Raw genomic sequence first — 13,447 nt, forward strand, 5'->3', positions numbered from 1 at the left:
TTAAAGGCTGTTCAGGGCCAGCACTGAAAGCCTCTCTCCCAGAGCCTGCTGGCCCGGGCGGCGGGTGCTCATGGCCATCTCTGCCCAGGCTCGGCGGGGGGCCCAGCGACGCCAGGGAGGTCATGGAGCACAGGTTCTTCCTCAGCGTCAGCTGGCAGGACGTGGTACAGAAGAAGGTGAGCGCCACCTCCGGCCCGTTCCTGCAGGAGCCCGCTGTGCCAGGGTGACCTTGACTGAGGCCTCCTGGCCCCAGGGTCCTGAGTCTGGGCTCCTTTCTTCCACAGCTTCTGCCACCCTTCAAGCCTCAGGTCACCTCTGAGGTTGACACCAGGTACTTTGACGACGAGTTCACTGCCCAGTCCATCACAATCACGCCCCCGGACCGCTGTGAGTGTCTGGCCCTCCCCGGGTGGACTGGCTGGGGGTTGGAGGGCTAGGGTCTGCCCCTGACCCGGTTCTGGGGAGGAAGCTCACAGACCCTCCCTCCTTTCCTGTGTCTGGGCAGCTTGCCTGCAGTTTGTTGGTGTGTGTATCTTTGGACCCAGTGAGGGTCACCAGGAGCCATTGGCCACAGCTCATTCTAGAGCTCTGGGGTCAGAAGTCTGGTCAGGAGGCACATTCATAGTTGTCTTTCCAAATTGCCCAGGTCTTTGGGGCTGGGTTGGGTCATTGATTTTGCACCTGTCTGAGCTCTTGCTCTCACTCACTCATTGCTGGGCTGTGCTGGGGACATAGCGGTGACTGACATAGTCCTGCCTTGCAGGAGCGTCAGTTCAGGTGTGGTGACAGTCCAGGTACTCGGGTCTAGGGTCTGGGAGCCCAGGAACTGGGGAGACGCAGAGGAAATTGCCTGTCCTGGCCTGTGAGTCAGGACGGATGGCTTCTTGGAGGAGGAGACTTAGCAGCTGAGCTGTGTTCCCAGCGGAAGGAATGGCTCACAGGGATGGGAGCTCTGGACTGGAGTGTTGCAGACACTGGAGTAGATGGGGGGGGGGGGGGGCACGAGGCTGAGCAAGAGCATCTTGAGGGCCACTGAGCGGAGCAGGGACCTGCTGTCAGGGGAGCCCTGTAAAGGTTCTCTGCAGGAGGGGGGCAGAGTTGCATCTGGTCTTCAGAGTCCCTGTGGCTGAGGAGGGAGGCTGGATTGGTGGGGGCAGCGGTGGCAGCCAGGCAGGGGACAGAGAGAGGCCTGGGCTAGAGAGAGTGGCCCCAGACGGGGAGAGCAGAGTTGGGGAGCAAGCAGCCCATGGGCCCGGGCTCTGGTGGGCGGGGGGTGGGGGGGCTCTGTCCGGGGAGAGCCCCTGGGTCTTCCCTGCCCCGTTCTCCTGGACTGGACCGCTGCATGTGGGGTGTGTACTGTGTGTACTGCCTGTGGTCCTTCCTGACGCCCTCGGGGTGTTGCGCCCTCGACAGGCCCATTCTCCACAATCCACCTGCACCCCCCTCCCCACAGATGACAGCCTGGGCTCCCTCGAACTGGACCAGCGGACCCACTTCCCCCAGTTCTCCTACTCGGCCAGCATCCGCGAGTGAGCAGTGCCGCCCACCGCCACTGATGCCGTCGCCGCAGAAAACACGCACGGCTGCCATCACCGCCCCGGGGGCTTTTCTCTGTGTTTTTAAACTTTTATTTTGCCTTTTTTGTTTGCATCCCTATCCCTCACCTGCTCACCCCCATTTCCAGTTTTTTCTTCAGCCCTCTGCCAAACTCACCCCAGCGGTCCCAGCGGCCCTGCCTCCAGGATCCTGTCCTGTCCTCACCTTTGTGCCCAGACCAGGATTTAGGAGACTCTCTACCGCCCACCCCAGGACCAGGCCTTTGGGCGGTTGGAGAGATTCCGGTTTTTAATCAACATGAGCCCCAGCGAGGGGCAAAGCGTGGAGCTGTGGGTCCTGCCTGAGTTCCTGGCCAGGCACCTGCCAGCAGCCTCCCTCTGTGCTGCTGCCTCTGTCAGAGGCTGCCTCCTCGTGGGACACGATGCCCAGCAGACAGTGCCCTGGTGCTGCCTTCCATGCCCTGCATCAGGCTCAGAGTGGCCTGGCTTGGGCAGTCCAGGCCCTACTCCCACAGGGGTGGAAAAGCAATAATGTCCAGGGACAGGCGGAGGCGGAGGCCTTTGGAAGCTGCGGGGTTGGGGGTTCAGGGATCCCTGGTGTAGATGGGGCCTGGTCTACCCTGTGGGGAATGAGGAGGGGCCCGGGGGATGGGCACTGCCTCCTTAGCCTGCCTTCCCCAGCCTCCCAAGCTGCTCTCCTGACCCTGTGGATGAGGCAGGAGGAATATTTGGGGACTAGCCTCCCTGCCACCCAGTCCTGTGCCTTACCAGGGCTTCCTTCAGCTGGCCTTAACTCCTGCTGGATCCCGGGCCTGGCCCCAGCCCTTTCCAAGGATGGGGGCTGGGATTACCCCCTTCTTTCCGCCTGGGGCGGAGGGGTGCCAGTTCCAGCTGTTACACATCTCGCACCGAGACAGTATTGGGCCCCATGGACTGGGGTCGAAGAGGGGGTATGGGTGGGGGTCTCTGGTACGTACTGGGGGGCAGCCTCTGAGAAGGGGAGGCTCCGTGGCCCCTCCCTACCTCCCCCTCTCTGGGCCCCACGTTCTGCAGCCTTAAGGTGAACATGTGTCCATGCTGTGGGCACACGTGTGCGTGCCTCAGACTCTGTGTGTCTGTGGATGTGCCTGTGCATCTGGGGCGTGGATGCACACGGGTGTGTGTGTGTGCATGTGTGTTGGGTGTGTGTGTGTGTGAGGGTAAGTGTGTCCCGGCCTTGAGTGTGCGGTGTGTGTGGACTTGGGCCCTGTCTCTGGCCCAAGCGTTGCATCCCGTCGGGGAGGGGTGCTGGCCTAGTGGGGGATCCACACCTGGGGCCCATTTGCTGTCCAGCCTCCCTCCCCCTCTCTTTCCCCCCTCCTCCCTCCCCCCAACATCTCTGGGTGTGTGGACCTTAGTTGTGGCTTTGATCTGCCGGCCCCACCTCCTGTACTAGGTAGTTCAGAGAGAGACATCCTAGGGTGGGGTGAGGGTGGTTTGGGTGGGGGGGGGTGTCTTTTTCCTTTCTGTGTGTGTATGTCATTTATCTGACAATTCTGTCCTCCCTACTGGCCTTCCCCGTTCCCCCCATTTGTACGGTACAAGCAATAAAGACACTCATTGGAGACCGGGGCCCGCCGCCCTGGGCCATTCCTTGCCTGCAGAGCCTGGCCCCACTGATCCGCTCCTGGAACCTGTCCGCTGTGGCAGGACCTGGGCACCGGGAGCCGTGCCTGGCCTCCGGCTCTAGGGGGCGGGCAGGTGGGGCTCGGGGTGGGTCCCCCTGCGGGTGGAAGCTGCTGAGGAGCTTGGAAGCTTCCCGGAGCTGGGGTGTGGTGGCACGGTGGGCAGAGACCATTCTAGGTCTTCAGAAGCTGCCCAGGCAAGAAGAGGTGGGGAGGGACAGGGTGGGCCAGTCAGGGTGACCCTGAATGAGGAGGGTGTGCGGGGCGCCACCGAGCCCTGGGAGTGAGCGTGAGGGGGTGGATGCACTGCATGCGGCCCTTGGGCCCTGGAGCCGGGTGGTACCTGCACGTCCGCTTCTCCCCACTTGGGCTAAACCAGGGAGCCTTGAGGGCCCCACACGCCAATGCAGGAGCCTTGGTGTATGGACGGGAGTCGTGATGGCTGTCGGTCGGGGGCACCTCTCGTTTGGCTACAGCCCTCATAGCTCTGGGATCCTCTGACAGCTGTCCCCTTTGTCCTGGGGTGCCCGTGCTTGACTCTCCCCACACCTCAGGCCCAGGGTTGCCCTGGCACAGGTGAATTTAATGTTGGATTTTGCCAGAAGGGGTTAGGGCTGCTTCTCACGCGTGGAATCTTTGAGATCTTGAGTGAGGGTAGCAGGAAAGTCAGATTCAGTTTATAGGAATCTCCTCTACAGCCAAGATCCCAGGAATGCGTGGCTTTTTCTAACTTCATATGGACTGTATTATTTATTTAATTACAAAAGTATGTTCTCGTGGTCCTAAGACAAACAGAGAAGCTTCTAGAGAAAAACCTAGTTTCCTCTCCGGCCGAGGCCTCCTTTCGCATCTTGCCCCCCACGGAGGGACACCCCGAGCCTACCTCAGTCCCCTGGGTCGCCTCACTGTCCCCAGTGCGGGGCCCACAGGCTGATGAGCCACTTCCCTCGGGCGATCGTAGTTCCCACACGTAGCGGTGCTTACTTCTGTAGAACTTCTCCTGGAGGGAATTTCAGGTGGGAGAGTTTTAATAAAATTTTAAGCAGTTGGAAACGTTTAATTCTGAGTAGATTAATTTGTCTTTTGTCACGTGCACGTGGGAAATTTCACACGTTCGAAGAATAACGCGAGCAAAGCCGAAGTATGAGGAAGAGAGGAGTGGAAGTCACCCCGGGTCCCAGGTCCTGAGCAGGTGGACAGGGCGTCAGAACAGGGCTCCCCCTTGGGTTTGGTTGGGGGTGTGCGTGGCTCGCCGCCCAGTTACTAATGCGGAGCCCCTGGGCTCTACCTGCCGCGTCCTAACCGGTGCTCCTCCTGCGTGTGGGCCTTGTGGATGGGCTGTGTCGGTCACTGGTAAAAATGAGGGCCTGTAAGCCCTCTCTGTATTTTGGGGACCCCCTCATGGCCACGACGCAGATGTGCCTCAACTGACCCAGCTGCCTCCAACTGACAAGAATTGACTCGGTCTCTAGGTTTTTTTGCTGCTCCCGACAGTGCTGTTAGAAACCTTAATGATCCGTCTTTCCCGCACTCTCTCGCCCACATTCCAGGGTGGCTGTATTTTTAATACGTGTCAGCTTTCCCCACAAAAATGTAGTGATTCACAGATTTGTAACGTCATTTTTAAAATAATTGCAGGTGCAGGCTTGTAGAGGAAAACTTCCAAAAGAATAGTACTAAGATGATTCTAGGTCTGAAGCACCTGGAAGTCAGGACCTGCTCAGAAGCAGGCACAGCAGAGCCTTCCTGGTGGGGGGTTGGGGGAGGTGTAAAGGGACACTGGGGACCTTGGAAAGTGCCTCCCTACCCCGGGCTGAGAGCACAGAAGTTGTAGCCTTGTGCAGGGTTATACCCGAAGTTCACAATCGAGTTTGCACAGAGATAAACGCTAAGTGGTGGGAACAGATCTGTCGGAACGGACGTCCAGCTAATTCCTGTAGCTGCTGTGCCTCCGGGGTGTGGGGGGGAGTGGGTCCCCCATTCCTCACCTGTGGGCCGCGAAGTGACTTCCTTCCAAAGGGGGCCGTGTGGAAAGGGGGAAACCCGACAAGCACTACTGCCAGCCAGGCGGTCAAGGGCAACATCGACGGTGGAGCTCCCGTTGGCAGGAGGTGCCCCTGGCAGGCGATCAGGGTGGTGGTCCTACCGTCCGTGGTTGTGACGGGTGCTACTAGGGCGCTGATAGGGCAGGTGGGTGTGGGGTGTACGGGCACTCTGTCTCTGCAGTTTCCCCGGAACCTACTTTAAAATTTGACTTGGGGGATCCCTGGGTGGCGCAGCGGTTTGGCGCCTGCCTTTGGCCCAGGGCGCGATCCTGGAGACCCGGGATCGAATCCCACATCGGGCTTCCGGTGCATGGAGCCTGCTTCTCCCTCTGCCTATGTCTCTGCCTCTCTCTCTTTCTCTCTCTGTGACTATCATAAATAAATAAAAATTAAAAAAAAGCATGACTTTAAAAAAAATAAAAATAAAAAAAAATAAAATTTGACTTGGGTGCTCAGCGGTTGGGCGTCTGCCTTTGGCTCAGGGCGGGACTGGGGTCCCGGGATCGAGTCCCGCATCGGGCTCCTGCAGGGAGCCTGCTGCTCCCTCTGCCTGTGTCTCTGCCTCTCTCTGTGTCTCTCTTGAAGTAATAAAAATATTTTTGAAAAGTAAAATTTGACTTTAAAGGAAGTACAGAGAATTCTCACCTACCCTTCCTGCAGGTTGCTGTGACGTTTTCTGTTCATCGCCCCCCCCCCCCCCCTGTATGTACCTATCCATCCTGAAACAAGAACGTTCTCTTTCTTGACCACAGTTCAGTTATCCAGGTCAGGAAGTTAGTACCGGAACAACCCTCTTCTCTCCGATCCTTATCACACTTGACTAATGGGCACACTCCTGTCCCTGTCTACAAAAGGAGAAAGGCCCCCTGGCTAATGACCCCGGTGGCGTCCGGTTGTCAGGTTTGAAACTTACAGGCCAGTTGTTCCATAGGATGTCCCTCAGCTAAGGCTTGTGGCCTGATGTTTCCTACCGGGATAGTCCAGCTACTTGTGACGGGAAACTTGAGAAATGATGAGCCCTTCTCCGAGCGTCCTCTCGGAGAGGCTGGTGAGGACTTCGGTCCCTTAAAGTGGGGTCTGTCACATGTCTCCACTGCGGTTACCCCTTTCCCTTTGTAGTTAGTATCTCGCGTAGAGATACTCTGAAAGCGGAAAACTCTAGGTTGGTTGGTTGGTTGGTTGGTTTTTTAAGATTTTTATTTATTCATGAGTGACAGGCAGCGATACAGGCAGAAGGAGAAGCAGGCTCCACGCAGGGAGCCGGACGCGGGACCCCCGATCCCACGTCTCCAGGATCACGCCCTGTGCCGAAGGCAGGCGCCAAACCGCTGAGCCACCCAGGGATCCCCGAACTCTAGTTTTGTTTTTTTTTTTTTTTTTTTTGTTAACTCTAGGTTTTAATCAAGCATCCGGGCAAAGCGCACAGCTAGCACAAAGGCCCTGGGGCCCATAGGCGCCCGATGCATTTGGGGAACATAAAGAGGCCCGGGTGTGTCCAGTGGCATAAGGGAGGGGGAGAACAGGAGGAAATGAGGTTAGAGAGGCACTGACGGGCCGAAGGGACCTTGTGGCCAAGGTGAGGAGTCTGGGTGATCTTGTCTGGCCGGAGGTCATTGGCTCAGCATCTCTCATTCCTCTGCTCACTTTTTCAGCCTCGCTGACCTCCCGGTGCCTGAACATAGCCTTCCCTGTCCTACCTCAGTGCCTTTGTTCATGCTGTTTCTGCCGCTTGGAAGATTCCTCCCCTCCTTTGCATTCCTGGCTCCCTGCCTTTCGGGTTTCACTGTGCATCACTTCCCCAGGGGGCCCTTTTAAAAAAGATTTTATTTATTCATGAAAGACACACACACAGAGGCAGGCAGGGACACAGGCAGAGGGAGAAGCAGGCTCCATGCAGGGAGCCTGACGCGGGACCTGATCCCACGTCTCCAGGATCGGGCCCTGGGCCAAAGGCAGGCGCTAAACCGCTGAGCCACCCGGGCGTCCCCAGGTCACCGTTTCTAAGTTCTATCCAGCCTGTCCGCTTACTCATCCAACAGGTACTTCTTGAGTACCTGCCATGTGCCAAACTCCATTCTAGGCACTGGGAATACAGCAATCGAAACACCACACAAGCCTTGCCCCCTGGGGTTCACACTCTCGTCAGGAGGGAGACCGTGGGTGAGGTCAGGCATAAGAGCTACGGAGAGAGTAGTACAAAGAATGGTGATAGGGAATCCTCGGGGCAGCCGCTTTCAGGGAGAAGGTAGCATTGAGTAAATACTTCCAGGGAGGGATCTCCGAGGGCAGAGCAGCGGAAACCGCCAGTGCAAAGGCCCTGAGGTAGGAGCGTGCCTGGTGTGGGTGCGAATGAGCCAGGAGGCTGGTGTGGCAGGAGAGACACGGGGGGGGGGGGGGATGAGCTGTGTGTGGCGCTGGGTGCGAGGATAATAAAGGACCTCGCGAACTTTCAAACAGAGGGAGATGGGGGCCACGATGGAGTGCTGAACGGAGGCCGAGTGCGGTCCGACTTGGGTGTGCACAGGCTCGCTTCTGGCTACATGGGGGGGGGACAGACTGGCGGGGGGGGGGGACCGGGGAGCAGTGAGGAGTCGCGGCGCTAGTCATCGCGGGCCGCTTGTCCTAGTATTTTTTTTTAAGATTTTATTTTATTTTTTAATTTTTATTATTTATTTTTTTTTCTTTTTAAGATTTATTTTTTATGAGAGACAGAGAAGCAGAGACACAGGCAGAGGGAGAAGCAGGCTCCACGCAGGGAGCCCTGTGTGGACTCGATCCCGGATCCTGGGATCACGCCCCGAGCCACCCCGGGGGCGTCCCGAGTCGCAGTAGGTTTGAAACAATCCTTACCTTACAGCTGAGGGAAGGGAGCCTCGGAGTAGCCGGAGTTTCTGACTGCAGGTGCCTGACCTTAGGTTTGAGGGGCCGGAGCCAAGCGGCGTAGCCGTCGCCAGCGCCTCTGCACCTGCCCAGGTGAGGCGTGCTCAGCGCGCATGCGTGCAGGCGCAACTTAAAGCGCCCGCCGCCGGCCGTTCGCTCCAGCAGGAAGAGGGGCGCTCGGCTGGTCCACCGCCGCCCCCCAACGCCAGCGTGGAGGATGCCGGTGAGATGCGGCGGCCGGGGTCCCGCCTCCCGGCCCTCTCCGGCGCTGACCCCCGCCCCTCTCCCTTGCAGAGCCCCGCCGCCTCCCCCGACCGCATCCCCGACGGCCCGCGGGGGTCTCCCGGACGCCGGGAGGGGCCCCGCGGGCCGTGCGCGCCGCCGGGGCTGGCGGAGGCGCTGAGCGCGCTGGGGCTGGAGGGGGAGCGCGAGTACGCCGGGGACATCTTCACCGAGGTCATGGTGAGCGCGCCCCGGGGCAGCAGAGCGGGTGGGGTTAGCCCCGAGAAAGCTGGCGGCTCGCGGCCGCCCCCGCAAGCCCTGCCTGCAGCCCCTTGGTAACCAACTTGTCCCTCGCAAGGATTCGTTTCCGAGCACTTGGCGATGTGCCAGCCAACGTTTTTGAGCCTGTTCTAGGCCCTGGGGACGCTGTGATGAACCCCCGGCCTGTTCTTGCGGACAAGCCGACGCAGGCGGTATTAGCACAAGGGCCACGGAGGCCAAAGCGCGGCCGGGTCACCTGCAGACACCTGCGCAGGATAGGCCCTGTCGGAATAAACGCGGCGGGGCCGAAGTTGGTTAAGAAACTGCAGCGGGGAGTTGTCCCTCCCCAGCCAAGGACCGTCGGGAAGTGAGATACAGGTGTGATCCAGAGAGAAATCCCTGCCCTTTGGGGCCAGCGGCCTGGGGAGGCAGACAGACGCACAAGGAAAGGCCGGATAGCTTCAGATCAAAACACTCGAGGAACAAGAAGTGCGGAGCCGGAGCCGGAGCCGGGGACGGGGGGCGGGGTGCAGGGTGCAGAGAGAATTCTGTCTGGGAAAAGTCCAGGGAGTTTGAGCTGAGGTTTCAACAGTGCAAAGAGCCGGGGAAGGACCATTCCAGGCGAGGGAACAGTGCATAAGTGCAAAGGCCCTGGGGTAGGGCTGGGACTGTCCTAGTGCAGGGCTAGAGAAGGCTGGTGGAGCTGGAGTGTGGGTTGTGAGTGGAGAGGGGCAAGAGGAGGTGGTGGCGCAGGGGCGGTGCCTGAGAGCGCAATTAGGGCTTTCTCCCGAGGGTGCTGGAAGCCGTGGAAGGGTTTGAAGTTGGGGAGGTCCTTGGCCAGTTTTGTATTTTAGACCCTCTGGGTGCTCGGAGGACGATGGATTGAGGGTTGGTGACCGCTAGTGGTCTGGAAACCCCGGGGGAGATGCTCAGGAGGAGCCATGGCCATGGGGTACAGGTTGGAGAGGTGGCGGGGAGGTGGGGGGCGTCCACAACAAAGTCCCAGCTCTGATGGGGACGAGGAATAGAAGCATTCGGGGAAGACGTTGGAGGCCGGGTTCACCGCGGCGCTCACCCTTCCTCCGGCGGTGCGAGGAGGCTGCTGCCCTGGGGGCCCCGCCTCAGGCGAGGGGCCGAGGCCCAGGTGTGGGGAGTGAGGCCCTCCGTGCCCAACCGCAGGTGTGCCGCGCGCTGCCCCGGAGCGCCCTGCCCCCGACCGTGACCCCGGAGATGCGCGCGCTGGTGGTGGACTGGCTGATCCAGGTGCACGTACGTATGGGACGGGGGCAGGCGGGAGAGCTGGGTCCGCGTCGCAGCCTGGAGCCCTGGCGTCACTCGCGCCCCTCCTCAGGAGTACCTGGGCCTGGCGGGGGACACGCTCTACCTGGCGGTGCACCTGCTCGATTCCTACCTGCGCGCGGGCCGAGTGCGCCTCCACCGCCTGCAGCTGCTGGGCGTGGCCTGCCTGTTCGTGGCCTGCAAAGTGGAAGAGTGCGTGCTGCCCGAGGTACTTCCGGGGTGGGGCCGGGAGGGTGGAACCCGCGCTCGCCGCGGCACAGGTGGGAGGCCCACGGCGCGCCGAGCTAGCGCGCTACGGGCCCTCGGAATCCCGGCATGTGTGCGAGGCCGGGGCTGCTCCCAGCGCGTCCCTGTAACAGAGGGGGAGACTGAGGCCCAGAGCAGCTGGGGCTTGGACCGAGGCTTGAACAGTTCTAGTCGTTGCAGTGCTTCACTGGAGTCGGTGCCTAACGGGAGCTCCCCGGGGTTTCCGTTCTACGGGCGAGGAAGCTCCGTCTCAGTTTGTGATGTCCCAGTCACGCGGTGGGAAATTGGTAGGGGCTGAACTCGAACCCAGGTCTGATTCTTCAGCCAAGGCTTCCAGACAACAAATCAACCGCCCCATTTTGCAGACCGGGAAATCGAGGTTCAGATCGGAGACTGAGCCGCTCCCGGGGCGACAGGGCAGGGAGCACCGCCCCCCACCCCGCCCAAGGCCCTCCCACCTCTTTCCCCGCCACCCGCAGTCCGCTTCCCTCTGCTTCCTGGGCGCCGGCTCCTTCTCGCGGGCCGAGCTCCTGCGCGCCGAGCGCCGCATCCTGAGCCGCCTGGAGTTCCGGCTGCACCACCCGGGCCCGCTGCTCTGCCTCGGGCTCCTCGCCGCGCTGGCCCGGAGCCGCCCCGAGGTGCGGAGGGGGCGGGGCGGAGGCGAGGGCGGGGCCGCAGGGATGGGGCGGGGCCTGACCTCCGGGGCCTGGCCAGGTGACGCTGCTCGCCACCTACTTTCTGGAGCTGTCGCTGCTGGAGGCCGAGGCCGCAGGATGGGAGCCGGCTCGGCGCGCGGCCGCGGCGCTGAGCCTGGCGCACCGCTTGCTCGACGGGGCGGGCTCCGGCCTCGAGCCCTCGCTTTACAGGTACGGCTCCCGGGGAGGGGCCCGGTGGCTTCAGGAACCTACTTTCCTGGTCCCCGCCTTTCCGTCTCAGAGAATGGGCGACAATGGCCGGGGAGCGGGGGGCGCACCCAGACTTCTCTGGGTGTGAGAAAATGTCTACCCTTGGGGTGTCAGAGGATGAGGTGTTTGTCCCGATTTGGGGACCCTTAAACCTTGCCCCAGGGTGGAAGATAGGGTGTTCCGAGGCCCGGAAGATCCGCTAACTGCGGCCCGGGGTTGACAACCTCGAGCCCCCCAGCTCCCCTCTAGCCGCAAATGCGGTGTCCCTCCAGTTGCCTGAGGGGCGCCCCTCCTCCCCGTTAACCGTGCCACCGGCGAGTTCCCTTGTCGCCCAGCCCAGCCCCCCGCCCCCACCCCGGGATGGAGCTGGACGTCCGTCCATCCTCGGCCCCGCTCCGTGCCTCCCCGCCGTTCCCGCTCTGCACGGGGAGGCGGACAACCGGGGCGGCCTGCCCGTCCCCGGCGCCCTCCAGCCACTGCCTAAGCTGGAGCACCCCTGATTGGTCCTCGGGGGCCCCGGCCAACGCGCCTTCACAGGTCGTCCTCGCCGCCGCCCCCGCCCCCGTTTCTCCGTCTCCCCGCCGCAGCCCCGCAGAGCTGCGCCCGCTCCAGCCGTGCATGGCCCGCGCCGCGCTCCGAGGCCCCGCGCCCGGCCGCGCCGCCGTCTTCCTCAAGTACGCGCGGCCCCAGCGCCAGGGCACGAGCCTCGCCGCCGCCCGCCTGCTCCGCCGCCCCCAGCCCGCGCCTCGCTGAGCCCGGAGGCCGCATCAAAGGACTGTTCGTGTGTGTCCGTCTCCCACTTCAATAAAAGAGTTTTTTTTAATCCGGAGCGCTCTCTGTCCTCATTGGTCGAATTCCGCCCTCTCGCTTCTGATTGGTCGCCTTCCAGGCCTCTCCTCTTTCTGATTGGATGTTCTTTACCCAGTCCCTTAATGGCGGCCGGGAGGTACGATGCAGATGCTGGTCCCGTCCGCCAGGGGGCGCTGGCGGACTTCCGCACGCGCGGCTAAGCCAAGCACAACCGCCAGCTGGAGGTAAAAGAGCTGGAGATGCTGCAACCTGAGGGGCTCTGGGTCTCAGGGTTGGGGAGAAACGAGGGATGGGGCGGGGGGGGGGGGGGAGCTGAGACTACGTGCCCCAGTCCTAAGGAATGCTACCTCGGTGTTGCCAGATTGGCAGATTTTGTTCAAGTGAAGCTGAAATTCTACAATTCCACAAGTGTCTCTACTTCCGTATGTTAGCAATTAATTCAATATTTCTTAAACGTTGCACAAGCCCAACATATCACATATGCTGGCCTGGGAGAGTCAGTTTGTGATAGTATGGGTCTTTGATAGCAAGTGTTCTATAAAAGGGATCTGATTTACTTAACCCCTAGAGTGCCACGGTGTGAATGGGTAGAAGTCACATAGAGGTGTGAGGAGGATGTGAGTTAATACATATGTAGAGTTTTAGGACAGTGCCTGACACTGAGTAGGTGTTATGGGATTGCTAGCACTGCATCCTAACAGGACTGCATGCTAGGTACACTCATCTCCCGTTTCTACTGAACCCCCAGCACCCAGCTATTTAGGAGGTGCTCAGCAAATCTTTGTTACAAATCAATGCATCTCCACGTTTTTAAATTAAAAACATGCCTGAAGTGATCTCAGGATTTCAACCACAGGAATATTAGACTCTTAACCAAGCCTAGGTTTGGAGGTGCGAGAGAGGACGAACTTTTTGCCCTGGATATGTTCAAAGCTGGAGGACCAGAGAGAGGGGGCGACTCATTCAGCAAAGTTCAAAGAGAGACAGAAGCAAATATTGGTGTTGGGATGGAAGGTGCTGCGTTCAGGTTTGGACCTGTCGAGTGGGACCTACCATGTGGCCCCCAGAAGGGAGATTGTGGTGGAAGGGGGAGTGGAAATGTAAGCTTGGTGCTTGGGGCTGAGGCCCAAGCCAGGCCCTGCAGGGTGTAGGGGAGGGTGGCAAAATGGAAATGAATACATTTACTCATTCACTCATTCATTCAACAGCTACACATGGATGCGGACTAGGGCCGGGCACTTACGATCACATGATCACATACCTCACGGTCTCAAGGGTGATAAGAATCGGGGTTGTAAACTCCCATTCCTGTGCCGGCTGGTTGCTCACTGCTTTACCTGCATAAGGTAGTTCAGTGTCTATAATCTCTCCGAAGTTGACTCAATTGTTCTCCCCAGGTTACACAGGAGGAAGGCAAGGTGGAGGCCAAGGTCCCAGGTAAGCGGCAAAGGAAGGTCGAAGATCAACCATCTCATTCACCCTGTTTTTCTCTTAAAAGCCTCTCAACGTGCTTCCTTTTCTGTACACTCTTGTATCATTGTGCTGCTCACTCTGGGCTG

The 13,447-nt window shown here is 60.1% G+C and overlaps 2 protein-coding genes across 13 annotated transcripts in view; both read left to right on the forward strand.

Annotated features, from left to right (window-relative positions):
- Nucleotides 1-4,280, forward strand: part of AKT2 (AKT serine/threonine kinase 2) — a 50,507-nt gene extending 46,227 nt beyond the window's left edge. For 5 of the 6 annotated variants that reach the window (XM_049095183.1, XM_049095170.1, XM_049095186.1 and 2 more), the window contains 2 exons: nt 285-387; nt 1,454-4,280. In XM_049095183.1, coding sequence (XP_048951140.1) covers nt 285-387; nt 1,454-1,849 — 499 coding nt within the window. In that variant the 3' untranslated portion in view covers nt 1,850-4,280. Of the gene's footprint in view, nt 1-88; nt 177-284; nt 388-1,453 lie in introns of all 6 variants that reach the window. The other variant, XM_049095188.1, reaches the window with a different exon arrangement.
- Nucleotides 4,281-6,019: 1,739 nt separating this feature from the next.
- Nucleotides 6,020-11,901, forward strand: CCNP (cyclin P). Of its 7 annotated transcripts, XM_049095226.1 has the most exons (8): nt 6,022-7,587; nt 7,956-8,093; nt 8,181-8,607; nt 9,808-9,897; nt 9,980-10,135; nt 10,539-10,811; nt 10,888-11,039; nt 11,616-11,901. In XM_049095226.1, exons 3-8 carry the CDS (start codon nt 8,374-8,376, stop codon nt 11,884-11,886), a joined length of 1,176 nt encoding a protein of 391 aa, XP_048951183.1. In that variant the 5' UTR covers nt 6,022-7,587; nt 7,956-8,093; nt 8,181-8,373; the 3' UTR covers nt 11,887-11,901. The 7 variants fall into 7 exon arrangements, with proteins under 7 accessions (XP_048951184.1, XP_048951185.1, XP_048951186.1 ...); XM_049095227.1 differs by lacking the exon at nt 7,956-8,093 and having other exon boundaries at nt 6,020-7,587; nt 8,123-8,607; XM_049095228.1 differs by having other exon boundaries at nt 6,020-7,304; nt 7,956-8,607.
- The last annotated feature ends 1,546 nt before the right edge of the window (nt 11,902-13,447 follow it).

The sequence above is a fragment of the Canis lupus genome, chromosome 1, assembly GCF_003254725.2.
Source record: "Canis lupus dingo isolate Sandy chromosome 1, ASM325472v2, whole genome shotgun sequence".
NCBI classification, from domain to species: Eukaryota; Metazoa; Chordata; class Mammalia; order Carnivora; family Canidae; genus Canis; species Canis lupus.

Excerpts from the sequence above, each read along its gene's own strand:
- CCNP (XM_049095227.1), top strand. The coding sequence starts at position 8,374 with ATGCGGCGGCCGGGGTCCCGCCTCCCGGCCCTCTCCGGCGCTGACCCC. Across the intron at positions 10,812-10,887 it reads TGGCCCGGAGCCGCCCCGAG|GTGACGCTGCTCGCCACCTA; the intron begins GTGCGGAGGGGG and ends GGGCCTGGCCAG. Across the intron at positions 11,040-11,615 it reads CTCGAGCCCTCGCTTTACAG|GTCGTCCTCGCCGCCGCCCC; the intron begins GTACGGCTCCCG and ends GCGCCTTCACAG.